Source organism: Berghia stephanieae, chromosome 2, assembly GCF_034508935.2.
Source record: "Berghia stephanieae isolate SIO BIC M18660-M18661 chromosome 2, UCSD_Bste_1.3, whole genome shotgun sequence".
Classification (NCBI taxonomy): domain Eukaryota; kingdom Metazoa; phylum Mollusca; class Gastropoda; order Nudibranchia; family Aeolidiidae; genus Berghia; species Berghia stephanieae.
This window is the reverse complement of record NC_088361.1, coordinates 3,218,242-3,245,741: the sequence shown is the minus strand read 5'-3', so window position 1 is coordinate 3,245,741 and position 27,500 is coordinate 3,218,242. Positions and strand designations below refer to the sequence as shown.

General features: G+C 33.6%; 1 protein-coding gene across 1 annotated transcript; it reads right to left on the bottom strand.

Moving 5' to 3' along the window:
• Window positions 1-3,072: 3,072 nt before the first annotated feature.
• Window positions 3,073-27,033, bottom strand: LOC144964172 (vacuolar protein sorting-associated protein 51 homolog). Its single transcript, XM_078898131.1, has 21 exons — window positions 26,990-27,033; window positions 21,919-22,103; window positions 19,885-20,019; window positions 19,097-19,326; window positions 18,545-18,677; window positions 16,363-16,451; window positions 15,797-15,917; window positions 14,746-14,849; window positions 14,482-14,581; window positions 13,750-13,850; window positions 13,429-13,508; window positions 12,272-12,414; window positions 11,439-11,561; window positions 10,699-10,803; window positions 9,955-10,095; window positions 9,708-9,818; window positions 8,203-8,321; window positions 7,805-7,925; window positions 6,480-6,592; window positions 5,918-5,996; window positions 3,073-4,722 (listed from the first exon to the last, which is right to left on the bottom strand). Exons 1-21 carry the CDS (start codon window positions 26,997-26,999, stop codon window positions 4,693-4,695), a joined length of 2,373 nt encoding a protein of 790 aa, XP_078754257.1. The 5' UTR covers window positions 27,000-27,033; the 3' UTR covers window positions 3,073-4,692.
• Window positions 27,034-27,500: the final 467 nt, after the last annotated feature.

Sequence of the window (27,500 nt, the reverse complement as noted above, 5' to 3'; positions counted from 1 at the left end):
AGGCCATCAAGGTATACAGTTGTATGGTAGCAGTAATCCTTAACATCCATTAGGTCCAATGAGCAGGAGTTTATCCCGGTTTTTATAACGTGAAAAGGACAATAGCAATTGTTTGCTATCCTTTGGACGCCATTCTATCAAAAAGTACTTTCCGCCAGTTCAAACAGATCCAGCTACTCAATCACAACTGCGTGCACAGGAGGACCAGAAAAAATATTGACTGCACCCGGGATCTATCACTGTCATTTGCTTGTGAAGCGAGTGCTTTACTAACTGGGCTATCGAGACTTCCTTCGTCGTATAATTTGTGTGTTGGTTACAATTGTTTTCGCAGGCAAATTTGATGAGCATGTTACACTAAACGCCAACATTTATATGTTACAGTGAATGACGTAATCAGTTGGATGGTGAAAAGATTTGAACTGAGATATTGCCAAGTTTAGTTAGAAGGTCAATTTTTATCCAAAATGAGTTCTTGTCATATATGGTTAAATCAAGTCTTTTTGTAAATCTTTGGGAAATATCAAAGCATTTCACTTCGAAATATTTTTTACAGCGAGTCAAGTCGAAAAAGTAGGAAATTTGAGAAAAGTTGCTATAAATACCTTTCCCATACGTCTGACCAAAACTTCATGAAAAATCACCCGATTTATTTCAAATAAAGATTAAAATACTCTGGGGAGCAAATCCTTTCAGAAAATGCAAAACAATGCAAACCCAAAATTTTCACTGGTTATGTCATGCATGACACATATATTTTGAACCAGAACTCTCTTAAGAAGTAATTCGTCAAAATTTTAAGCGACAAAAATTGAAGTGGACAAGACTAACATTAATCCTATAAGTCTCATCCGGACACAAGCACTAAATCCAACAAAGAGGAATACACTCAAATGCTTACATTATACATTCAAAATAACAAATATAATAATACATAACAGAGAGATGATTTAAAAGGAAAAAAATATCATCTCCCAAAATAATAACTGCATTTGACTGTTTCCCTCCCAGCCAGGCCCAGGACAAAACCAAGTAATCTCATTCCAAGACAAAGACAGAAAGCAAGTTGGAAACTGATATAGGGGAATATAAGACACAGAAAGTACTTCCCAGCCCACTAAGGGAGGTCAGGAACCCCACCCAGAATACCAGTGTTAGAATAATTTACAATAATGTCATAACATAATAAATCTGCTCTTTCTTGGGTCGTCATGTTTTTGATTAATGAGCAAACAAACAAAAAAAAAAAAAAAACAACAAAAAAAACCACAAAAAAAACCCCCCAAAAACAAACAAAACAAAACAAACATAAAACAAAACTAGAAATAGAAAATAACAAAAACAAAATATAGCAATACAAACTCAAACTAATACATAAATAGAATGGACAGCATGAAATAATAAGAATCTTATGGCGGCATAAAACAACGAGAGTCATTCCGTTGCCTAATGCGTTAAACTTAAATCAAATTTGTCTGAGTGTTACTCACAGTCATGGGAAAAGTTGGCCTGGTTTTTAAAAATATAATTTTATTACTAATGGAATAATCCAGTAGTGACGAATAAGTGCGAAAATGTCTTGCCAGCACTGATCAACAGGCCCTATGTTCGTCAGTACTGGTCAATTGCCGGTGGCACCTCTTATTTAGTACTGACCAATATGCGCTGGCACCTATTGGTCAGTACTGACCAATAGCCCGAGCCACTTGTCACTAGCCAACAATGCAAACATATTATGAAATAGATTTCATACGATGCCTGCTAAGGAAACGGTGCATTTTTATTCTCTCCATATCATTGCTAGGTTGCTAATATAATATGCACTTGCAACCATTTGAGTGTTCAATTGTCAGCCAAGTTTTTTCAGACCAGACAAAAGAATAGATTACTCCTGGGTCTATGTAGCCTTTTCACTGGCAAACTTGTCCCCTCTATTTCTTTCTTAGTCAGAGATCCCATCCTGGGTGGAGTTAATTGACCTCCTATCGTGGACAGAGAAATCACTTGTTGTGTCTTATATCCGCCCTTTATCTGTTTTCCAACTTGCTATTTGTCTTGGAATTTTCCCCCTCACCTTTGTCGGACTCCTTGGCTGAGAGGGAAGCAGTCAAACGTATTATAGTTTTTGAAGATGAATTTTGTTCTTCTAATTCACCTCTCTGTAATGTAGTGTTGGATGTTTTTTGTTTTGATTACAGAAGAAGAAGAAGAAGAAGAAGAAGAAGAAGAAGAAGAAGAAGAAGAAGAAGAAGAAGAAGAAGAAGAAGAAGAAGGTATATGTACACAAAACATTTAAGACATAGAGACTTCAAATTAGCTGTACTAACCAGTTACCCAAGACGGAGACAAGGGGAACTAGTTCATACAGAGAACGATAGTATATCCTAGAGCGATCTTTCCCTGCGTCTTGTCGGACACCATTTCAAAAGTCCCACCAAGACACAGGGACGTGACTGAGTGCCTCTTAGCAAAAAAATATTTATATTTACATATACATATACAGTAAAACCTCTCTAATTAGAAAACCGGCTAAATCCCAGAGAATGTAATTTTATCTGAATAATTTACCTCTCTATCTAATCGGGACTAGGTCTCTTGCAAATCAGAAGATGACCTTGTCTGAGATGGTATTTCTAATGGCAACTGAAACTGCATAATCGCCACTTTTCTTATTCTTTAGCGGATTTTTACAAAAGTTGCTGGCAATACTGTCAGTTGTTCCTGATAAATGTGTTGTCATGATCTGATCGAATAATGCAGTGTGCACGATGAAGCCCACTGCTCTTCAGTTTTTAACAAGTTGATTTCATTCTAAAGAAATCAGTTACTGCAACAATTTGGTATTTGTATAATGATTGGAAATTATGATCTATCACGTGTCTTAAAATCCTTTATAAATAATGGTAAAATTGACCAACATTTTCGCAGTTCCCTCAAAGCAGCTTTAATAACCCCATGGGGACGCATATCCCAGTTAGAGAGCCATTGATAAAGAGGGATAGCAAGAAAGTATTAGTGACCTCCTAAATCCACAGGGATTGAAATATGAAGTAATGAATATGAAGACTTGGATTTATTGGTTGACATAGCATTTATTAGAATTTTTATCCTGGTATAGGAATGTTAACTTTCATATTGCACAACGAATAGCGTTTTTATGTCAATATTATTGATCAATGTTCCAATTTAAATATCAATAAATAGTACACATAAATAAAAAAAATTCGTCATACATCAACATTAATATTGTAATTACATATAAACTTTACCTTTAAACAAGACAAAAGAAAAGATATCACATTTGCACATTGTGCGACAAGCCTGCTCAAAACATTTTCCGAAAAAAGAGTGGAACAGGCACCTATGTCAATAATAGCAAGAAATTAAAGGAGTATAGAAGTGCCAAAAGATAATAGAGAACAAAAACTTTGCAGCGATGGGAAGTTGAACCCTAGACCTGAATAGTATGGCAACTTTGTTTGACTGCGAGAGGGATGTACTATGGTCAATGCCATCAACCGCTATGGCACTTCTCTACTCCTTTAATTTCTTGTTATTATTCACAACTTTATCTGGTCTGATATTAACTAAATAAAGACAAAATAAATTTCTATTACATTCATCATTTTTTCTCCAGTGATTCAATCTCCAATTATCACTTCTAGACTGGCCTGTATCAGCTATAAAAATACATCCCACGAAGCAACTTGAGGTCTAATATCACATGATTATTGGTCAGCCAAGAAACAATTTGGTTCGAAAGATCAATCATACCCCACTTCCTATGAAACATAAACTATCAGACCAGGAACATTTTAAACGACATGTTCAGGAGCTCCAACGAAATCTATTGAGATTAAAACACAATATTTTCAATTTAGTTAAATTGTTGTTGTTTGTTGCTTTAGGTCTCTTCCAACACAATTGAGATTATATGAGAGACCGCTGAAACAAAAAAACAAGCAAATAATAATGGATGTAAATCCTTTATTCAAATGTCTGAAGCACCTAGAGTGTGCTTTAATGACGTGAAGGAAAATATAAAAATCCCATCTAACATTAATTACTATTACCTCGTCATTTTTTGCATTCGTAATGAGCTTTTTAAAATTTTAATTCTTTGAATCAACTAATAAACAGACTCTTTTACAACCATGGATTCATATTTACGACTATTTACGACCAAGAGGTCAAATTTATGACTTTACAACCTTGCTAGACACCCTGACTATTACGTACAACCTGGATATTCCAAATTCTTAATTTCTGGAATTATATATATATTTATTTCATAATTCAACCTGTTGCGAACACTGACTCACATGCAAACAGACCATTTTATTTCTCTCTCTCTCTCTCCTAAGTCACTTAAATCCAACCAGCAAAGATGCAGCTTGACCTTTTAGATTTGTTAGAGAGTACCCTGAGTTAACTATATCGTCCTATCCAAAGGGTAGCATGTCACTATAACTGTTTGTTCATTGATACAGAAACCAGGATAAATTTCAACTCCATAAGCCTTAGGCTTCTTAGTCAGTTTATGTATGATGGACACTTGTCTAAGGCAGACTCATTAGTAAGGGGAGACAAGTGTCTCCAATATATGATTTGACAAAGGATCTTGCATCAAACAACAAATCCCTCATAAAAGGAAGACGAATGGCATCATGGGAGGGGTGATGAATGTGACCATTAACCTCTTTCACATATTAAGTCGATGACCTGTTGACGAAACGGTAGAAAGAATCTTTGAAACAGAGCCTTTTTAAAATAAAAAAATACAAATGCATTTTTAACCCACAATCCAATCTTGATAAAGTAGATTTGGTTGTACCAAACTTTAAGATGCCTACAGAACAAACAGATCCCCCCCCCCAAAAAAAAAAAAAAAAAAAAAAAAAAAAACAACAAAAAAAACAAAAACAAACCCAAAACAAAAAAGAAACAAAAAAAAAAAAACAAAACAGAAAAAAACAAAAAACAAAAAAAAAAAAACCCAACAAAGACAAACAAAAAACGCCCCCATTTATCTTCATTGATGGGTGACCAAAGTTTAAAAGTGAAGAAATAAGTAATAAGTCGTGATTCATTGCCTTTGTCTCATACAGACTGCGATTATACAAACTTCTGTCAATCAAAATAATGTGTTATCCCTTTTAATCATACAGACCCTAATAACCCTAGTACATTGCTTTATTGATTTTCTTCAAAAAAAAATTAAAAATAAATTGCCATAACAACAATAGGAATGAATAAATGCAACTGCAGGTATCTCAACCACATCAGTTTAGCAAAGAATGTACAAACAAATGTAATACGAGGAAGGCAGACACATTCTGTAAGATGTTATAGGGCGCATCACTTTAATAATAATCACTTTTTTTATATATACATCCTATTTCCATTGTATTTTTATCTTATTGTGTAAATTATAACACGTCTGTACAAAAAATTTCCTTTTTGGGATGCAATAAAGTATTATTATTATTATTATTATTATTATTATTATTATTATTATTATTATTATTATTATTATTATTATATTATTATTATTATTATTATTATTATTATTATTATTATTATTATTATATTATTATTATTATTATTATTATTATATTATTATTATTATTATTATTATTATTATTATTATTATTATTATTATTATTATTATTATCATAGAACCTAGTTAAAGCCCAATGACATTTATCAATGACAAATGCTTGAAGGGTGCAGAATTGATTTTTATATATCACACATCACACTGTATTTGTTAGAAAAAAATGCTTCATTGTAGCATTTTTTTTTATTAGTGTACGAGGTGGTTTATAGACATGATACCGTTTTTAACACTTAAAGAAAATTAAAGAAAAATGGAAAAGGGGAAAAAAAATAGAGAGAGAAATGCATAATGACTTACACTAGGTTCCATCATGGCAGGGTCCAAACAGCGATGGACAGCTGAACATAACACCTCATCCAACAATACTTGTACTAGGCTGAGGAAAAATTAATGAGGGATGTTATCATTTTTATTACTTTTATTCAAAGTTAAACTTTTGAAGAATTGCATGATTTATTTATTAAATGACGAAATATATCCATGCACAATTGATAGATTTGTCAAATACAATATATCTCAAACTAATTAAATTCATTTGACAAAGCAAAAAGACACATGTATAATGGAATTCTACTGAAACTTATCAATATTTTAAGTCAATAAGAATATTTCAGGATATATTTTTGAATGAGATTTCATTATTAAATCTAAAAAGCAGTCCAAATAATCATTCAAAAATATTTACCAAAAAAAGATTAAGAGAAATAAAACTAAATCAAATGAACAAAAGAACCAAAAAGAAAAGAACCCTAAAAAAAACAAAGCTGTAAAAAAATGAAAATAAAACCAAGAAGAAAAAAACAAACCAACATAAACAAACAATTACTGTTGATGAAGCTTTTAGATCATGCCAACTTACTTTTCATCTGAAACAAATCTCCACAAGTAAAGCTGGAGATAATGGGTGTCTACTTGAATCTGCTGTAGACCGTATCGACCAAATGTACGCAGACGCACACACTCTAGGAATGTCTGTGGATATAAAAATGACAAATATCTCCATTACACCAAAGCCTGATATTTGAATCATATCACACATGATTAAAGAAAAAACAAACTTAACAATAATTTGTATTTAATAAACTCGTAGAATCGCAAACTGTGGTTAACCAAAGTTCTGAGCATTTTACACTTATTAAAAATTAAACTGTGATTGCAATACTTGAAGACTTGCGAAAATAAATATGCATAAACATACACAAGATGACAGAAGATTATAGATATGTGACCCCACGCCTCAATGTGGTACTAAGTTGGGATTTGGAAAATGAAGAAAAACGGTTTTAAAGTGAAAATGGTCAAAAAGATCAAATTTCAGTTTTTGGTAGTTTCAGATACTACAATCATTTTTCTATTTAAAAGCATAATAATTCAACATAAATGTTGCTGATTAATTATAAAAATTTCAAATTTAAAACTGCTTCTATCAGTTTCATAACAAGAGTTGACTTTCCCTCAGATAGCCCCTCTTTCAAGGCTTAATAATACTGAGTCCTTTCCTCCACCAAATGCATGTAAAATATCATAGTAAAGGGCATGTCTTTATCTATGTTAGAGAATGCACGACTGAATTCATAGTTACACGGTTCAACCAATAATGAACTATAAAAACTGTAAACAAGACTAGCATTTTCCCTAACAACCTTACAAATCAAATATTCTGATTGGTCAGAGTTGACCACATGCGGCTGTCGGCCATTAAAATGCCTGGGCTCTGTGTGATCTGAAAGTCAGCATGGTATCAGTGCTCTGTGTGTCAGTGCGTGCATGCGTATGTGTTAGTGTGTTTGCACATTTTGATACACACCACGTGTTTTTATTTCTTTGGTTAATGATTGAAACGAAGTCGCTATCTTTCTTTATTAATGAAATAATAATACTAGCTAAGTCTTTACACTATTTAGAGAGAGAGAGAGAGAGAGAGAGAGAGAGAGAGAGAGAGAGAGAGAGAGAGAGAGAGAGAGAGAGAGAGAGAGAGAGAGAGAGAGAGAGAGAGAGAGAGAGAAAGAGAGAAAGAGAGAGAGAGAGAGAGAGAGAGAGAGAGAGAGAGAGGGAGAGAGGGGGGGGGGGGGGGGGGGCTATTAAAATGTCTGAGATGATAAATGGAAACTGTGAACATCTGGCATATATTTCAGTCACAACAATAAATCGATTAAATGAAAATTTGATTTCTTTTAAACCCACCTTTAAACTGATCTTTATGATGCCAGTGAGAACAGACACTTTGGAAAACTCCACAGCACTAAAAATTTCAATTTTCTCGGAGAACAATTTCTGTATGTTGCTCATCAAACTATTGTCAATGCTGAAAAACAAAATAATACAACGCATCAAATATAAATTCATCAAAAAACAAAACAAAATAAAAACAAAAAACAAACAAACGAAAAAAAAGCATAACCTGTATCTAATAATGATACTAAACAAAAGTTACTTTCAAGATTGAAGAAAAAGGATAATATAAATGATATAATTAAGAAAATCATGTTAAATTGTAACACATCAGAAATTCTACAACAGGTAGGTAACTCAATACTCATATCGAGTGATCCTTTTATATTCTGCAGAAAAGTTTAAAACACCTTGGGGAATAGCTCCATTGAGGCCTTTTGCTTTGCTGGGAGGCACTGATTGCATGAGTTGCTCGGCTTGAGTCACTACTTCTCTCCTTTCTTATACCCTCTTCATATAGTTGTCCGACCTGTGAATATAGCATGATGAGTTAATTTATAACAATGTCAAATGGCTCAAAGAGCTTTTGTAGGTTTATTGGATTCTTCTTCTTCTAGGTTCCATGCCTGGTCCAGGCTTCGGATACTGCATGAATTATCTCTCTCCATTCCTCCCTGTCTCTTGCTTTTTCAAACAGCTCTTGGATTGTTAGGTTGGTGAAGCCCTTCAGTTGGTCTATGAGTGTTTTTCTTTGTCTCCCCCGGGCGCGTTTACCAGGTATTTTTCCACAACTTGGATAAGTTTATTGGATAAGAGCAGTCAAAAGAGAACTGAAATCTCAAGGCCTCAGTCTGCAGACTGCAACCAATGTAGTGAAAGACCATGAAGCTTGCTGATCCCTTAAAACTTAAAAATTTATATAGCACAATTTCCGCTAAACATGCTCATAGCATTTTACAAGGGATCCCTAGCCAACATCAATACTAAACATGTAGGATGAGGCATGACACCTGGTAGGTGATATTACAATATTTTTTCTGACAGAGATAATGCTGTTATTGGCCAGTTACTCATTTTACAGCTGAGTAAGGTGAGAGAATGTGAGAAAAGAGCCTTTTCTAAAGACTCAACTATGCACTGTTCAGAGCGGGACTCTAACCCAGGAACTTCCAATCCTAAGGCGAGTGCTATACTACTAGACCATATAGCTGCACCTTGCTGCTGCCTCAAGAACTGGAGAACTCAGAGGGGATGGAGTGAGTGAGTGACATGGCTTTTATTTCAATGCTCTATCCATATTTATTTCTAATGATGGGAAACATACATATTTTCTTTAATTTTGGCTTAGACCAATGTTTTCTTTGCCGCATTATGCAACATCATAGTATAAGCTTGCTACAAGAATTTAAGAAGCTTGTCATTCATTGCTATCCTAACATTTGTCTAGGTAGACTTGTATTTAGGTGATTTTTTATTTCTCTTTACTCTGTTCTCATCAATTTAATTATAAGTAAAGCAAAATGGTTGATTGCTACTTTCAATTTTTTTTGCTGTTGGTTAGCTCTCATTTCCATCCCTCCTCCTCCTACTTTCAAGTCCTATTCCCTACTCATCCTCCACTTCTTCTTTTTCTCCTCATTCTCCCCTTTCTCTTTTTTCCTTCCTCCTTCTCCTCTTCTTCTTCTTCTCCTGCTCTTCTTCATTGTTCTGCTCTTCCCCATCATTTGCGACTTTAGTTCTCCAAGCTCAGGATTACTGTGGAGCTTTCAGTGTTTCTCAAAAAAAAAAAGCCCAAACAGGGGTTTGAACTTTGGGGATAATCATCTTTAGATCAAATCTGAAAGAACTTGTTACCCCTTAACACACCACAGCCATGCTGACTAAAGCTTTAGTGATGAGTTCTGTTATGACATACCTGCATATCAATAGCTGTAATATCCTCAACCACTCGTTTCATCACTGCCCTTACATTTCGAGGTTCTATAGTGTTCAACCAGTCTCTTGTTTCAACACTCTTTCTAAGCATCTGTAAAGGTAGCAATCAGCATATTTATTAGCATTTGACATTTTTTTAAACGGGACCGTGAGGATAAAAAACATTTAAAAAATTATATAGCGACCATCTGTTGAAAAATGATCAGGATATATTGTCAGAGACTCACCTGAGATATAGTCAGTCCCTGCACTCTGACATAATGGTTCAATAATCGCTGACCTGTATCTTTTGCCATTGTAAACAGCTCTGTACTAGATGTAATGTTGCTTGTATTTTCAACCATAAACTGTTCCTCAGCCAAGGAAATCTGAAATACAAATCATGCAAATAAAAACATGATTAATTGTAGGAATTCATAAGACAAGTAGTAAATAGTCGTATTTTATTTATTACTTCTAAATACAAATTTTGTTTTTAGGGAGATCATACTCTGGCAGACTGGCATATATTTAAAGTTTATACAATGCTTTTCATTAGACAAGCTCAGTTATGTCGCAGTTTTGTACCACTGATGAAATATATGGTGGATGTAACATTAATTATTGCCTAAACAATGGCTTTTTAAAATATTAATTATAATATATGGAATGCAAAAAAGGGGACTCTACTCTGACGTAAGGACAATATAATTAGCAGAGTATTGATAAAGTTTATCCGTTGTAGATTTGAATAAGTTCCACTGTCCTTCATTACAAAAGATTAAAAGCTTTGGGCTATACTGAAGCTTTCCTATTGCTGTCAGATTATAACAGGAAAACATTTTAATGGAAATTAATAGCTTAGATACAATGTTCATTTAAAATAGTGTTATTGAATACAAGAAAAAAAAAGGGTAATATCTGAATTTGTAAAATCACATTCATCACTCAAACTTCCGCAACAATATCTTGATGTATTTCAGGTAACTTACCAGATAAGATATGGTAGCATTCTCTAGATTGATACAAAATCTTGACAAAATGATCAACAAAGCTGGTGGGGTTGAAATCTTGTCACCTGGTACCTCACAGAAATCCTGGAAAACCCCCCAAAAAACAATGATTAAAAAAACAAAATGAGACAACCATGTGATAATTCATTTAAATTAACAACCATAAATATTTACTAAGATATATAGACTATAATATTTTCACTACATAATAGATCCTAAATGATATGTAAACTTAAAATCTATCATACAACAGAAAGACAAGTGGATTATAAGAATTTATTTCTGGTGCAGAAATGCAAATACAAAGAAAACGAGATCGATCCCTGGAGAAGTCAAGATTTTTTCTGACTCTCTGTTCACACAGCATTGATTGGGTAGCTGGTTCTGTTAGATCTGGAAAGTACTTTGATATAGACTAGCATACAGTCTAAAGGGTAGCAAGCAATTGTTATTGTCCGTTTTATGCTAAAGATACTAGAATAAACTCTGAAGGACTACTTTTTTATCATTAATAAATCTTTCTTCACGTAATAGCAAGTAAAAAAAAGTTTCCAACTTCTCATCTCCATACATAGAAAGTTGAGACCTGCAATAAATTACTTGTTGAAGGAGGTGATGAGCTTTATTCAAACTTGTATTTTCATCCATGTGGCAGATATGAATTACCTTAAATTTGACAATAAAAAAAAATATTAAAAAAAAAAAAAATTAGTACTCACATTACAGGTATTGCAGACATGTTTAATAAAAGCCACTACCAGTCCTTCCCTTACGTCTTGACGAGAGAATGGGTCTCGGAAATAAGGCTTCATTGCAAATGTGATGTCAGGGGAGATAAAAGCCTGAGGAAATTTTGGTATTCAATCAGTCTTACAAGATTAAAGTGCTAATTCTAATATCTGAAGAAAAAAAAAAATCATAATTCATTAATTTATATTATATGCATTAAAATAAATATTTAATAACATTTATGAAAAAACAAAGTGTAATAGGGAAGAAAAGCTGTGACATCAAACCCTCTACTCTTTTGGTTCCTAAACCCTTGGGAGTGTGTATCTAACCAGTCCTTTGGAGTACTAATAATGAATGTTACATAAAGGCTATGACTATTTCAGTAGCAGGACGTATAGGCAGATTTCTAGGATTACAGGACATAAAAGAGAGAGGATGGAGGATCTTTATTGACGACCAGCATATAGTTAGGCTATAAAATAAGATACCATCACTTTGACACCAGAAGATGAATTACACAAGGTATGTATTCAGTCCTCTGGAAAAGTGATTTTACACTTCCAATGAAATAGGAACCAGTTTTTGACATCACATTTTTCTTCCCTATTACAGGTAGGATTAGATTTTATCTATGGTGCCAATTGCAACAGTACGTTTAATGCTACAAAATCGTGATAAACTGTGGCTCAATTGGGCTTTGTGGTTCTGAAGAACTAATACTGTTCTGCATTTATAAAACCATAGTAATCATGATTTGAAATAAATTCAGTATACTAGAAATATACTGTAGTAAAAATGTTTTTACAATTCTGATGCTTACCTGTAGATTACTAAGTACAGACTTGATTTGGTCAATAACAGAAGACTGCATTGTGCTGAGTAAATCCGACAATCTTGAATTACTGTCTTGTTTCCCCAATAACCTTGGAGCTGCCAGTTTTTGTCTGATATCTGTCAGGCAATCTGTTAAGAGAGAAAGGTCACAATTCATTTTTTTGGGGGGAGGGGGATAGAAAATATTTGTCAGAGATCTGTTAAAATAAAAAAAACTACACAGCTATGGTATCAATGGGGAACAAAATTATGATGTCAAAATAATGGTTCCAATCTCATTGGAAGTGTAAAATAACGTTTCCAAAGCACCTTCCTTGTGTAATTGACCTGGTTTCAGAGTGATGGCATCTTTTTTTTTTTTGTCCCAATATAATAATAAACCTTTATTGTCCAAAGAAAAGGAAATTGATTTTGATTCATTTTTATATGATCTTTCACATTGATGATGATGCCAATATAAAATGCAATCAAGTATAGAGAACATATACATGTCCGCAACCTACACTCATGTAGGCTACACCCACAACCACACACATGCATAATTGACTCTCAAATTTAACTTATGAATCAAGTAGAAACAATCATTACTTCACAGCAGAGAAAGAAACATGAATAGATAATAACAAAACAAATAATCATCAAGATGATGGCGATGGTGATGATGATCATGATTATGGTCATCAATAAAGATCATCCATCCTCGCTCTTTTCAGTACCGTTTCCTAAGAATTTACCTATAAACCCTGCTACTAAATTAGTGATGCCACGTTATGTTTCAATATGTAACCTAACCATTATTAGTCCTCCGAAGGACTGGTTGCATAACACTTCCAAGGATTTTGGAACCAGAAAAGTAGATGTGACATCACTTCTCTTCCCTATTAGCTGATGCGTTACTGCTTTCTCTAGTAACATACTTAGAAATAGGTTTCATATGACTTGATAGGTCAAGAATATTTTCCTTGTCTTTAGAAAAACAAGATATCTTATAAAAAGTGTCATAAAAATCACAAGGGTTTATCAACATATCTGATGTCATAAATAGAGAGCATAATAGATCAACTGTAAGATTGCTTAGCAATTTAATGTGACTAATACAAATACACAACAGATGATACATACATATACTGCTTAGTAACATACCGGCAAAATGTTGCTTTAAAGATTGCATGTAGTGAGAGACTCTGTCTCTAGCTCCGGTGAGTACAATCTCAGTGCCAGCCCTGAAAAAAAAAAACAAACCAAAAAAAACAAACTATGATGGTGATGATGATTATGAATACGACAATAGAAGAAGAAGAAGAAGAAGAAGAAGAAGAAGAAGAAGAAGAAGAAGAAGAAGAAGACGAAGAAGAAGAAGAAGAATTTAATATTATGAAAATGAAAATACCATCAGACAATCATAATAAGTGCAGAATACTCGAACTGTTTGTTTGCAGTCAGAGTGTTACAAACCAAACTCACCTAGAGAAATCTGTGTCAGGTAAAAGTTTATTCATTGCTTGCAATCTCCTATGGAATCTATCAAGAGCTCTCACAAGGATTGTATTGTCCCCAGTCTCTTTCTAAAAGAAAGAAAAGAAAGCACTTAAGAGCTATATAAGCAATTTTAAGGTAAACATAAAATTGAAAAATATGAATGATAGAATAAATATATATTTTTTTAAATGAATAAATTACTAATATAATAATCTTCACAAGCTAAAATCTACTATAAGCTGTGTAAATTTATAGAGCTTTTTAAAAATCTAATAACAATTTTTTAAACCCAAAAAAAAACCAAAAAAAAAAAACAAAACAAAAACAAACAAATAAAAATAATAATAATAATAATAATAATAATAATAATGATAATAATGATAATAATAATAATAATAATAATAATAATAATAATAATAATAATAATAATAATAATAATAATAATAATAATAATAATAATAATAATAATAATAATAATAATAATAACAACAACTTAATTGTCCATGAAGACAATGCTTTATTGGGTTACAGCATGCACAGACACAAAGACAGATGTACCTATTTTACGTCGCCATTTGCATGCTTTTTGGTTTCTTTTACCTACATCATTTATTAATTTTTATATATTAATATTATAACACATGCATTTCTGAAAAACACATTTCTCTACAAATATGTTGAGACTGATTGATAATCAATTCATGCAGCACTTCTTACCTCCAATTTAACTCTTTGTCGTACAAAGTTGAAATATATTTGAATCAATTCATTCACGAAAATAACTAACTTCCTCAAGGCAATTGTGTCCAGATATTCACTAGAAATAGAGTAAGATAAAATACATTTATGATCAACAAGTAGAAAAGTAAATCAAAATATACAAAAATTGTCATATAAATTATATCCCTTCTTCACTTAACATAACTAAACTATAATTAATATAAGAAAAGAATAACAATCAACTCTAGAGTAGTTACTCACTCAGTGTGGGGCCTGTTTAAAAACATGTCATTGTAGGATGCAATAACAAGACAGATGTTGCTGAGGAATCCATTACAACCAGAGTCAACAAATTCAAGGACATCCTTTGGAAAATTTAAAGACAAGGGAAATGAGATGACAACATTTAAAAAAAAAATGATAAAATGGATTACCAGATAAATTCTGCCATAAACATAAAACTTTAGTCAAGAAGTGCTAAACCTGTGTTAATTTCCAAGTGACAAATTAGGGAGCAGATTTTTAAACATATCAACAACTGCTTCAGGGAGCTTTTGTTTCAACGTATTGTTAAGCCATATATCTTAAAAAAAAGGACATTACTCACCATTAAAAACATAATGATGACAACTTTTTAAAAATATGTGATTAAAAATGGAATAGAAAAAAAAAATTGATAAAAATGTGTTTAACAAATAATATTCCAAATATTCAAACGTAAAACGTGTACTAATCTACTGGCATTCCATATTCAATACTTTGAAATCAAGGTTGAACCGAATTCAGTTTGAATTTATTACTCATGACTATTGTAAGAAATAGGAATATTAATGTCATTGAATGAGAAAATCCTTACAAAAGCTTATTTTATGGGAGGCATTTTATTTATGTGAAACTAGAAAGAAATTGATTTCAGTATAATGTGTGTGATTTTTTTTTTTTGCATTCTTGCAGCCATGTTGTAAATAAAAACTTTGCCTCTCTCTGAAATGAAACGCACAATTTTCATTTTTGCAAAAAGTAGGTAAAATTTAGATTTTACCCCACAACAATATGCAAAATTCATAGTTTGAGACACTGAACACATGATCGAGTGGGAAGGGGCTAACGATAAAGCATTCCTAGCTTTAAACTTCAGAATTTTCCATATACGTAATAAGGAACAAACTTTTTTGCAAAATTATTACAAAACTTGCTATTTCTGGATGCAAAATCTCAAGAATATATATTTGTTTTGAAAAAAAAAAAAGGCTGGGACAGAATGATTCACTGTCACTCCAAATGAGAGACCAGATATGAAATAAAAAATTACCATTCCTGTATTCATATAAGCTTGTGAAGGTCTCTCATCTTGGCCTGGCGTTATCTCTCCAGAATAAAGCTTTATTTGTCTATCCAATTCATTCAAATCCTCATCAAGTTTGGACTTTGCACTGCATGAAAGAACAACTTATAATCAAACAATGAAAATATTTCAAGGACAAGGTATAGATATAAACAAACAATAAAAACAACATTAGACTGAAAAAATATCCATTATGGAAAAAAAAGAAAGAAAAGGAAGAAAAATTGGAATTAAAAACAACCCCAAGAAAACTGAGCAAAATACATTATCATCTAAATATATGATAAAGAAACATGTAACCAAGGTGAGTGCAAAAGAGGATCCCTTTAAACATTTTTTTTTTTTTTTTTTTTTACAAAATTGTAAATTTCTTCATAAACTACATAACCTACAAAAAAAAAAAGTAGATTGATTTGACAATGATACATATACACTCTTTTTGGCCGAAAATAAAAAAAGAAAGAAAAAAATATTTAAAAATACACAGGGGTTTAGATTTAATTTGCATGTTTCAGTTGGAACTACAAACTTACTGGGAAAGAAACTCATCGCATAAAGATTCTGCTGGCTCTCCCAGTTGAAGAAGTAAGTCAACACATTCTGTCAATTGTTTCGCTGTTGACTGTGAAATAAGAGAATCAAAATGGATTTCATTAAAGAAAATTCAATTTCTAAAATAATTTTATGAATACAATGCTCCATATAAGAAATGACACAATGGCATAAAACACTGATTCAAAACATTTGACAAAAGGAGCATATATCAGTGATGCCAACAGAAAAAAATGAAAAAGGAGGAAAATGATCGACGTCTCATCATGCCCCACAAAGGCGGGCTCTGGCTGCCTTCGGCAGCCTCCTACTAGGGAGGTCTGAGGGCATGTCCCCCCGGAAATCTTTTTTTTTTAAGTGCCAAAATAAGGCTATCTGGGACGAATTCCCATGAATTTGGGAGCATTTATTATCCATTCAAAGATCAGGTGAAGGAGTCATAAAACACATAAAACTTTAAAAAAAAAATCTAATGTATATATTGCAGTTATATTTTTTGTGATATCGCGAACGGAGGAAAAATGGGAGGAACCGAGGAAAAAAGGGAGGAACCTCCAAAAAGGAGGAATTCCTCGGTTCCGCGGAAGATTGGCATCACTGATATATAAAAGAACCCATAGTCTTGGACTTCAATATTACTAGTGTTGTATTCATTGATGAATTAACATCAATTGAAATCTGATGCAATATTCTGAGCAATAAATCAAATGACTTTATTCTTAACAAAAATGGCCTCTACCCTGGATTGATATCAATGATGATTGGTTAGAAATGGAAGGTAATGAACAAACATAATGGAAGGTAATGAACAAACATAATGGAAGGTAATGAACAAACATAATGGAAGGTAATGAACAAACATAATGGAAGGTAATGAACAAACATAATGGAAGGTAATGAACAAACATAATGGAAGGTAATGAACAAACATAATGGAAGGTAATGAACAAACATAATGGAAGGTAATGAACAAACATAATGGAAGGTAATGAACAAACATAATGGAAGGTAATGAACAAACATAATGGAAGGTAATGAACAAACATAATGGAAGGTAATGAACCTACATAATGGAAGGTAATGAACAAACATAATGGAAGGTAATGAACAAACATAATGGAAGGTAATGAACAAACATAATGGAAGGTAATGAACAAACATAATGGAAGGTAATGAACAAACATAATGGAAGGTAATGAACCTACATAATGGAAGGTAATGAACAAACATAATGGAAGGTAATGAACAAACATAATGGAAGGTAATGAACAAACATAATGGAAGGTAATGAACAAACATAATGGAAGGTAATGAACAAACATAATGGAAGGTAATGAACAAACATAATGGAAGGTAATGAACAAACATAATGGAAGGTAATGAACAAACATAATGGAAGGTAATGAACAAACATAATGGAAGGTAATGAACAAACATAATGGAAGGTAATGAACAAACATAATGGAAGGTAATGAACAAACATAATGGAAGGTAATGAAAATAAAAAACATAATGGAAGGTAATGAACAAACATAATGGAAGGTAATGAACAAACATAATGGAAGGTAATGAACAAACATAATGGAAGGTAATGAACAAACATAATGGAAGGTAATGAACAAACATAATGGAAGGTAATGAACAAACATAATGGAAGGTAATGAACAAACATAATGGAAGGTAATGAACAAACATAATGGAAGGTAATGAACAAACATAATGGAAGGTAATGAACAAACATAATGGAAGGTAATGAACAAACATAATGGAAGGTAATGAACAAACATAATGGAAGGTAATGAACAAACATAATGGAAGGTAATGAACAAACATAATGGAAGGTAATGAACAAACATAATGGAAGGTAATGAACAAACATAATGGAAGGTAATGAACAAACATAATGGAAGGTAATTAACAAACATAATGGAAGGTAATTAACAAACATACATAAAGCAAAACCCTTATCATTGTCAAAGCCCCATAAAAAAAACAAAACAACTAAATAAAATAAAACGAAAAAAACCCAACAAAAACCACCCCCCCCCCCCCCCCCCAAAAAAAAAAAAACAACCCCAAACAAACTGGACATTTTGCATCCACAACAAATAAAACAGCTGTGTCACATTACACATGGGTATAATATAAATGATTGTTTCATACCTCTTTTTGTCTAAATTTTTCCATGAGCTTACTCCGGAGTTCTTTAATGATAGCCTCACAATCTGTGTGAATCCTTTGAAAACTTGGCATGTGCTCGTATTGATGCAAAACTCTCTGGGCCTTTGTATAATACCTTAAGAGCAATTGACAAATGAAATAAGTATTGATATAATTTTGTTTCATGAAGCTAACTGGGAAAAGAAGAAAGACAATCCACAGTGACACAGTAAGGTTCTCTCAATAAATGTTCCCCATGCTTTCAGTGAAAATAAATATATTTTGTAACATGGAATCAATCGATAGTTGTTCGACACATTAAAATATTACAGGTTCAAACCCATAAGCACTTACAGATAAGAATGTAAAAAAACAAATCAAACCCAAACACAAGATATCTCAACTCCTCCTACCCTTTAATAGAAACAAAATAATAAACAAACCCCCCCCCCCCCCACTCCCCCAAACAAAAAAACAAAAAAAACAAAACAAAACAAACTAAACAAAACAGACAAAAAAAAAAACAAAACAAATCAAAACAAGTTTCAAACTGACCTAACAGCCTGCCCATAAGCTTCGAGTTCAATACACTTTTTCAGACGAGCTGGCAATTCAAAGAGAAATTGCAACTTCTTGAGCAGGGAATGAACACCTGCTAATTTTGTAATCTTTTGTCTTCGATCCTGCAGACTGCTGCTGATGTTGGCAGAAAAGTCTGTGATTGCAGACATGTTACTTGCTAGGTGGTCCATTTCATCTTCCATCTTACGAAAATCATTCTTCATCTAAAAATTGGAAAAAGAAAATATCCGTTGAAATCATGTAAAGCTGAAAAATTTAAATTAAGAAATAGAGGCCTGGTGACAAAGATTTATTGTAATACTGCTAGGTGAATGAAAGATTAAGAACAGAAATGTCAGAGCATTTCCATGGAAAAGTCCATATCCATAATTTCAGTAGGTTGTGAACGGAGGTTTGTGCATAACGAGGAGAGTCGGTGTTAGAGTTGAATGACCCCTCCTAAAATAAAACACAAATTTCAAAACACACAAAGAAATATGGTATGGTAAGGTGTGTAAAATGCAGAAATTGATTAATCTTATAAGTTGAAGTTTAATTGAATTTAAGATAACCTCAAATATGTAGACAGACATCATTTTGATCTTATCTAATTGCCTCCAAATTCATTTAGATACAGATGGGCTTTATCTTTTCATAAGGATTAATTTCAACCTCTGATGCATTTTAAATAGAGCCAAAACCTTACGTATAAAAATATACATGTTATTCATCTATTCAAATTTCCAATAAAATGTGAATAAAAATTAAAGATGAAAACAAACCTTCCGAATTGTGTCAGTTGCACTGATAAATTTGTTGTAGTTTTCATAAACCAGAGTCTGCATATCACTATCCAAGCCACGTATGTCCTTCACCATCTTTTGCTCCTCATCCATAAGCTCAGTAAGAGATTTCTCCTACAGATATTTTAAGTACAAATAAAAGGTAGATTTTAAATGTGAATAAAAATGTCTTAAGAATTCATATTTGCTAAACACCCCTCTCATAAAGAAAAAAACAAAACAAAAAAAAAAAAAACCACAAAACAAAAACACAAAAAAACCCTATTGAACCAAGTATGACTATGAAAATTTTTGTTTTCTATTTTTGTAGGAAATACTACTCTTAAATCAAAGCCCTATCTCAACTGAGTAAAAATCTTTTTTAAATTTTGAAAATCCATTAATATATAACAAAGTTATGCAGTTTCAAAGGTGTCATTTATTTGGATGACTCACAAAGAGTAAAAAATACGGAAAATATGGGACGCTTTTTCTGCGTTTTATTCTGGTTTGTGGCTGTATCTCGTTTAATACGTGGAATTAGATATCAAAACTTGGCAATTATATGGCAAAATTATCAGAAAATATGATGAAGACATCAGAAGAGTTCTAACATGTATAGTTTTAGAGCTGTATGGCTAGGGTCAACTATAATTTTGTTATAAAATATACATAATATTGATCATTTGGAACTTTTCCGAAGTGTAATTTTGTGTCTACAACCCATACAAATGACACGAAAAATGCCTGCTAAATTAATATCAATCCGTCCCGTGAGACCATGGCTTATGTTATTTCTAGTTTATTTGAGAGAGAGAGAGAGAGAGAGAGAGAGAGAGAGTGTTAATCTACTATCCCTATGACATAACAATGAAACAATACCTTAATTTTAAAAAAGCGCGCGAGGATTTGTGTCATCACTCATCGTGAACAAGGTTGCCAGATGGCCACATGTGTGGCCAAATATATAATTTTGTTTCTTTTATTAAATTTTATTCCTCTATTTTTGTCTCAGTGACATTTATCCTACTCTATTTTCATTTTAAGTGGGCCAGTCTTAATAGTGAAAGCCATATGATTTTCTATTTAGCCACTCATGAAGTCGAATTTGGTCGGGTTAAAGTCTGGCTATCTGGCAGCCTTGCCTCACTCACGCGCGATGGGGGGAGCAAAATGGCCGTCTCCATATTTTCACTCATTGAAATGCAAATTGGGTTGAGGTTTTGTGAGAATACGGGAAAAGTACTTATCATAATCCAATGAAATTTGAAATATAAATAGAAGAAATGTCCATATATAACCTCATGAGCGACAAAATCTCTCCTCTTTGTAGTTTTAGAAATATTGTACTCCAAAGAGTAAAAAATGGTTTTCTGGTAATCGCACGAGTTTTGTTGCTTGACATAATCTAAAATGACCTCTTTTCTAACTGTGTGCCAACTTTCAGTCATATTCATCGATAAACAGCGTCGTAATTAATTTTTAAAAATAGCATGTATGGAACGGCTTAGTCCCATATTTTGTCGCGAATTTGGGCACTTCGTGAGTGAAAAAGAGGCCCAAAGATAATATACACTTATTCCTCTCTCTTTCACAAGCCCCTTATACGTTCTAGATTGGACCATCCTGGGCAAAAGGAGGGGTTGGGAGACCAAAAGAGACATGGATCGGCTGACATAGAGGTGAAAGAGGCAAAATTGTCATGGCCCCAAGTGAGGAAAGCCAGGTTCAATCAGTGCTGATGGTGAGAAAAATTTTAAAAAGGAGGAAAATTTTGAACAAAAAAAACTGCTGTTAAGCCCCATCTTACTGCAATAACCCCCACTTTCAGAACAAATAAAATGATAAAATATCATTGATACTCTAGCTAACTTCTGGAGAGTGGGAAACTGCACCGTTTGTTCAACTACACATCGTCTCTCCCTGCCAGTACATAAGGGATGTAACCCTATATCCCAATAGAGGTCAAAGAGAAATAGTAAGGGAGCTTCTACATATTGCAATGCACCAACATGGATTATTTTTGACAAATACCTGGATTAGTTTTGACAAGTAAGTTTCAGGCTGGAAACCACTGCCATCGAGGTTGCATGGGTCTGTTGATTGTTGAGAGTTATTATTCTGGGACTGCACTGCAGCTGCATGATTTGCAGCCTCTCCATTTTCCATGCCATAATACAGTTTAAGATCACGCCGTCTTCGACGACCGTCAATTTCATCTGTTGAAAAAAAAATAATTAGGAACAACATTAAAAAAAAATATTATTCAATTATAAAGAACAGTAGGAGAATGACATGACAGTATTTTTAATTTTGACATGAAGGCTCTCCTCTAATTAATCCTACATCATTGTGGTAAACTGATTGTCAACTTCTTTTTCTTTTTGTTGTCCTTTAGAGCCATAGTACCCTGGGGCCAGTTTTTCCCATTTCTATAACATCAATAAACAGACAGTGACAATTAGCTAGTAGATTTTTGACCAATCACAAAATGGAATTTGTGACACACCTTCACATATGCTCGGACAAACATAGTTGGTTGTTAATAAACAATAAAGTGAATCCTTCTCTGAGCAGTGTTATTGTTTTCATACCGACAAATGGGTGACTAGTGTCGCACAACTAATAGACAGTTAACTAATCATTGTTAAAAAAATACCTAGACTGCCACTTGGGATCAATACAAATACGAGTCCCTTTGATATAAGGTTGTGGTGATCATGATGTGGTGCAATAGTTGTTGTAGTAGTGATGATGTGTGTTGTAGATTCAGGATTATGAAGATGAGCTGAGTGTCATGTGCAAACTTGAACATTATTTTGTTCGTTAGTCACAACCATGAAAATAGACCATTACATGTCATGTCATGATTGTAAATAGATAACTTTATTCATGACTTTATTCCAGATGTTTAAATGGCAAAGGCTATTCGGACCTGAGTCTGAATTGCTTCCCGTGGCAATTCGGACCCAGAGTCTGAATTGCCTCCCATGGCAAATCAGACCACGTCTGAATTGCTTCCTGTGGCAATTCGGACCCCGAGTCTAGACTAAATGGAACTCCGTGGCTAACCAGGGTCGAGTCTGAATAGTCTCCAATGGCTCTTCGATTCGGAATACTGCAATGCAATGCGCCCGAATGATAACTTATCATAAGTATCATTAGTGAAACTCTCAGTTACTATTCCGTTTGCATTTATAGAAACCGCATTAACAAACACACACACTCATGAGTATCTCTAAGTCATTAAAAACAGAATAATCACCCCCCCCTCCATTAACCATTTCCACAACCTAAGAGTCGGCAGCATGGGTGAAAGTTACTCAATGATATTAATCCTGCAAAGGCAGGTGCTCAGAAAAAAAAATCCTGCAACTACCAATAAGAGGAAAAAACAGAAGTGCGGTTAATTATATAAATGCCGTTTTTTTTCATTTTCGAATTCCGGCCAGACAAAAAAAAAACGGCGAGACCTCTTTTTCAAAAATAAAAATCCAGCCATGCCGGATTTTTCCGGCGAACTTTCACCCATGATCGGCAGCTTTTTCTCTTTGATCTCGCATCACCATGTTCTCCCCTGCGTACAGCACCTCGGTCGTTTGTGGGTTACCCCCCCCCCCCCAACCAATCCCATTACCAGTTGATCATTCTCGCTCCATATTCAACCAGTGCTTATTTTATTAATAGGCACCTAGTCCAGTATTATCTAATAATATAAGTATTAGACGGTACTCTGCCCCTACCCCAGTGGTTTGCTGCCAAGAATCGCCTCTATTTTTATATTTAGAAATAAAACAGCATATTTTTTAAATTAAAAAAGAATTGAGATACTGCCTTTTGTCAAAGCCCGACCCTTACTGCCTTATAAATAAAACGCTCAATGCCCAAAGTCATATTATTCTCCTTTCCCTGCGGTTTTTCGCGGCCGCAAATGGCAAATTATATTAATGTTGAGATATGTCATGCATGTATCTTTTGCAACACGCTCATGGCAAATCAAATAAATCTTCAAATCATTACACAAAGACAGTCTTTTATCTATGCGAGGGCAAATTGATTGTTAACGTTAACAATAGCGACTACAATTGTATTCTCCCAAAGACCACGAATATTTAGATCCATGTTTTTTTTGTTTTTCTTTTAAGGCGCTTGCAACACATTTAGGTCGTATCAGCACCAGTAAAAAGGAAGAAAACTGGATAGTAAAAAGTTCTAGAATTACAATTAAAAAGTACCCAAGAAAAAGTAACACAAAGGGGAATTAGTTCAAATGCAGATTCCAAGAGCACACTACCAGTATACTTAGTTTGAGAGCATCTAAATGTCTCATCCTGACACAAACACAGGTCACCTTCTCAAATTCTTTCGAGGTTTGCATGATTTAGTTGGATCAAGAAAATAGATCATCGCTTTTGAAGCTACTTCCGACCCAGCTTCCACTTCCGACACTTCCTGTGATTGCGCAGGCGCATTGTGGCAGGAGTCCAAATTGCCACAGGAAGCAATTCAGACTCGGGTCCGAATTGCCACTTCGTTTTTAAATATATATGTTTTTGCACATTTTTTCTCGATTACGTTTTTTACCAAATTTGATAATTAAATTTTGGGGATTTTACGTGTTTGAAAACTCATTTTTAATTAATGGTGATTGACAGTTGATGATCATCTATCCCTCTCCTTCACCCACCAGTGGTAAGGCTAAAGTAGGCTTTTCTTCCAAACACAGTGATGTATATTTCTATTTAAAAAATAGAAGTCATTGATGTTTGTAAACAAAAGGTGTCCATTACACATTATTATACATGTCAGTGGTAAAGCCATAGCCAGACATGCACTGATTTATCAATATATAAATATGTATAGTATAATGTTAGATAAGAATTGAATGCTTCATTGACCTACTCACTACTCCAACGCAGTCAATTGCATAAAAGTAAAAGCATGTTGCTAAGATCGGCAAGGCTGATGCTGCACATCGTTTGAGAACCTACACTGTATTATGTGTACATTAACAATCCCTGTTCCCAATCTTATATGGAGGCAGAGCCTGGCATTTGCTTGATCATGGAGTACATTCACCATTACTTTAACTTCAACAGCCTAATGATGTGGCAGTGGTTGTAATGATAATGATACTAGGGATGGTGATTGTAGTGACATCAGGGGCAATAGTATGAGTATGGTGGTGGTTGTTGAAATGGTGGTGGTAAGGATGATAATGCGGTGGTTGTTGAAATGGATTTGGTGGTTCATAGATAGATAGATAGATAGTGATGGTGGTTTTTTAATTTTTAAAAAAAAAAAGTATTCAACTTCAACAGTATTCCTATCACAATCACAAATCTATCTAGACAGAGTGTGTTACGAATTACGAACAGCCTCTACATAAATGTTAAAACAGAACCCAGTGTCAGTGATACAACGTGCTTGAGGTAGTCAAAATCATATTGGTTTGATTGGGAGGCCTTCCGAAAGGTAAAGGCTCCAACATCCCCAGTCCCCAGTCAGTAGATAGAGATATAGGACATAGGGCGAGACATTTAAAAAAAAAGCTGCGGTTATTCAGAGTCGACTCTGAATAACTGTCTACGGTTATTCAGAGTCGACTCTGAATAACTGTCTACGGTTATTCAGAGTCGGGGAGTCCACTCTGAATAACTGTAGACAGTTGACTCTGGATAACTGGCTACAGTTATTCAGAGTCGGGGAGTCGACTCTGAATAACTAGACAGTTATGAGTGATGAATTTCCAGTTACCAACCACACGGTTTTTCTGTTTTTTTCTTCTCTCCCACCTCTGTTTAACCCTACGGGAAAAAATCGTTTTACTTTTTGGTATTTTCTTGTCTCTTCTGTCATGGCAGTTTTTTGCATCGGTGATTTGCATTGCGGCCGCAAAATTTGCAATTTTTTGCAAATTGTCGAGATTTTGCACCCAAAAAAAAAAAAAAAAAAAAAGAAATATTTTTAAAAATATAGTGGGGACCGGTGATGATAATCTTCCGCGGATTTCTGGGATTTTAGGATTTTTTCATAAATGTTCCGTTGTTTTTGTCATGTCAAACATTTTCTGCTCAGTGGTAGTTCAGGGAAAAAAACCCCAATAATATGACTTCTATCATTTTTTGACACCTCTGCTCAGTTGCATGAATTTTGGTGACACTCCTTTATTTATGACGTTAGTCTGTACACACTGGCGCCAAATGTCAAAGGCAGCACAAGACACATGGTGGCCATGAATGAGAAGATGATTGAAAGGGAAGGGGATAGTGCAAATGGGTGTAAATATTTGTGTACTTTTTAGCTGTAACATGATAATACATTCATTTGACGATTTTAGAAGGTTTATAAGCGTGTCTTTTTTTTTTCTTCCTTTTTTAAGTTTTGTTTTGTTTTTGTTTGATTGTTCTGAATTTGTTTATAGAATTCATTACAACTTGTGTCTAATTATTAAACAATTAAAAAAAAAATATCAATTCATTAATTCTCTCTCTCTCTCAGCCACCCTTCTATCTTCATATTATGTTTATAGATATCATTTGGTAATAGAGAGATAATAAGTTAGGCTGATCGATTTAAGAAATGATTGTTTATAAGCTAATTTAAATTTGCTTTGTTGATGGAATATGATTTGCAATTGATTAATAAAAAGATTCTTATTTATAAGCGACTGAAGTTGAAAAATCGCCAAGTTTGGCATTAAAATTGCCAACGTCACAAAATAACCGTAGTAAACTGGTATCAAATTGATACAAACTCATCTCGCAAGAACTCAACTCGATAATTCGATAGGCTACTCGGCTCTAAATATCTGTACACATTGATGGTTATCTAGGGTCCACTCTGAATAACCATCTACAGTTATCCAGAGTCGACTCTGAATAACTGCCTACAGTTATCCAGAGTCGACTCTGAATAACCACTTCGAAAAAAAAAGTTTTCCCCCCTCCCAAACCCTCTACTAGAACATTATATACTGGGGAAGTAGGAGCTTTCGTAAGACCTCCCGTTTGATTACATTCATTTTCATTTCACAGAGCTCTTCTAAACTAATATATAAAGGGTTAAGGGCCTCTGTACTCTTAGTCTTAGATTGTAGGCCTACCTTCAGCCATTTTGAAACGGAAGTTGTGAAGGGGTTGGGTTGATTCAAGAATTATCGACGTTAGTCCCGTACACGCGGGGGGCCCCAAAAGTCAAAGGCAAACAACCCAAAAACACATGGGGGGCCATGAATGGAAAAAGATGATTGAAAGGGAAGGGGATTTTTTTTCAAATGGGGGTAAATATTTGTTTTACTTTTTTGCTGTTAAAATGATTTAAAACATTCATTTGACGATTTTAGAAGGGGTTTTTAAGGGGTGTCTTTTTTTTTTTTTCCCCTTTTTTTAATTTTTGTTTTGGTTTTTTTTTTGTTTTTTTCGGGGAAATTTGTTTATAGAATTCATTACAATTGTGTCTTAAATTTTTAAACAATTAAAAAAAAAAAATCAATTCATTTTTTTCTCTCTCTCTCTCAGCCACCCTTCCCATCTTCATATTATTTTTTATAGATATCATTTTGGTTTTAAAAGAGAGATAATAAGTTTGGTGATTTGAAATTTTTAAAAAATGAT

Coding starts and splice junctions, on each gene's coding strand:
- LOC144964172 (XM_078898131.1), bottom strand. Junction 11,562..12,271: donor CTGTACTTAGTAATCTACAG/GTAAGCATCAGA, acceptor AAATTTCCTCAG/GCTTTTATCTCCCCTGACAT. Junction 9,819..9,954: donor AGGGACTGACTATATCTCAG/GTGAGTCTCTGA, acceptor CTACCTTTACAG/ATGCTTAGAAAGAGTGTTGA.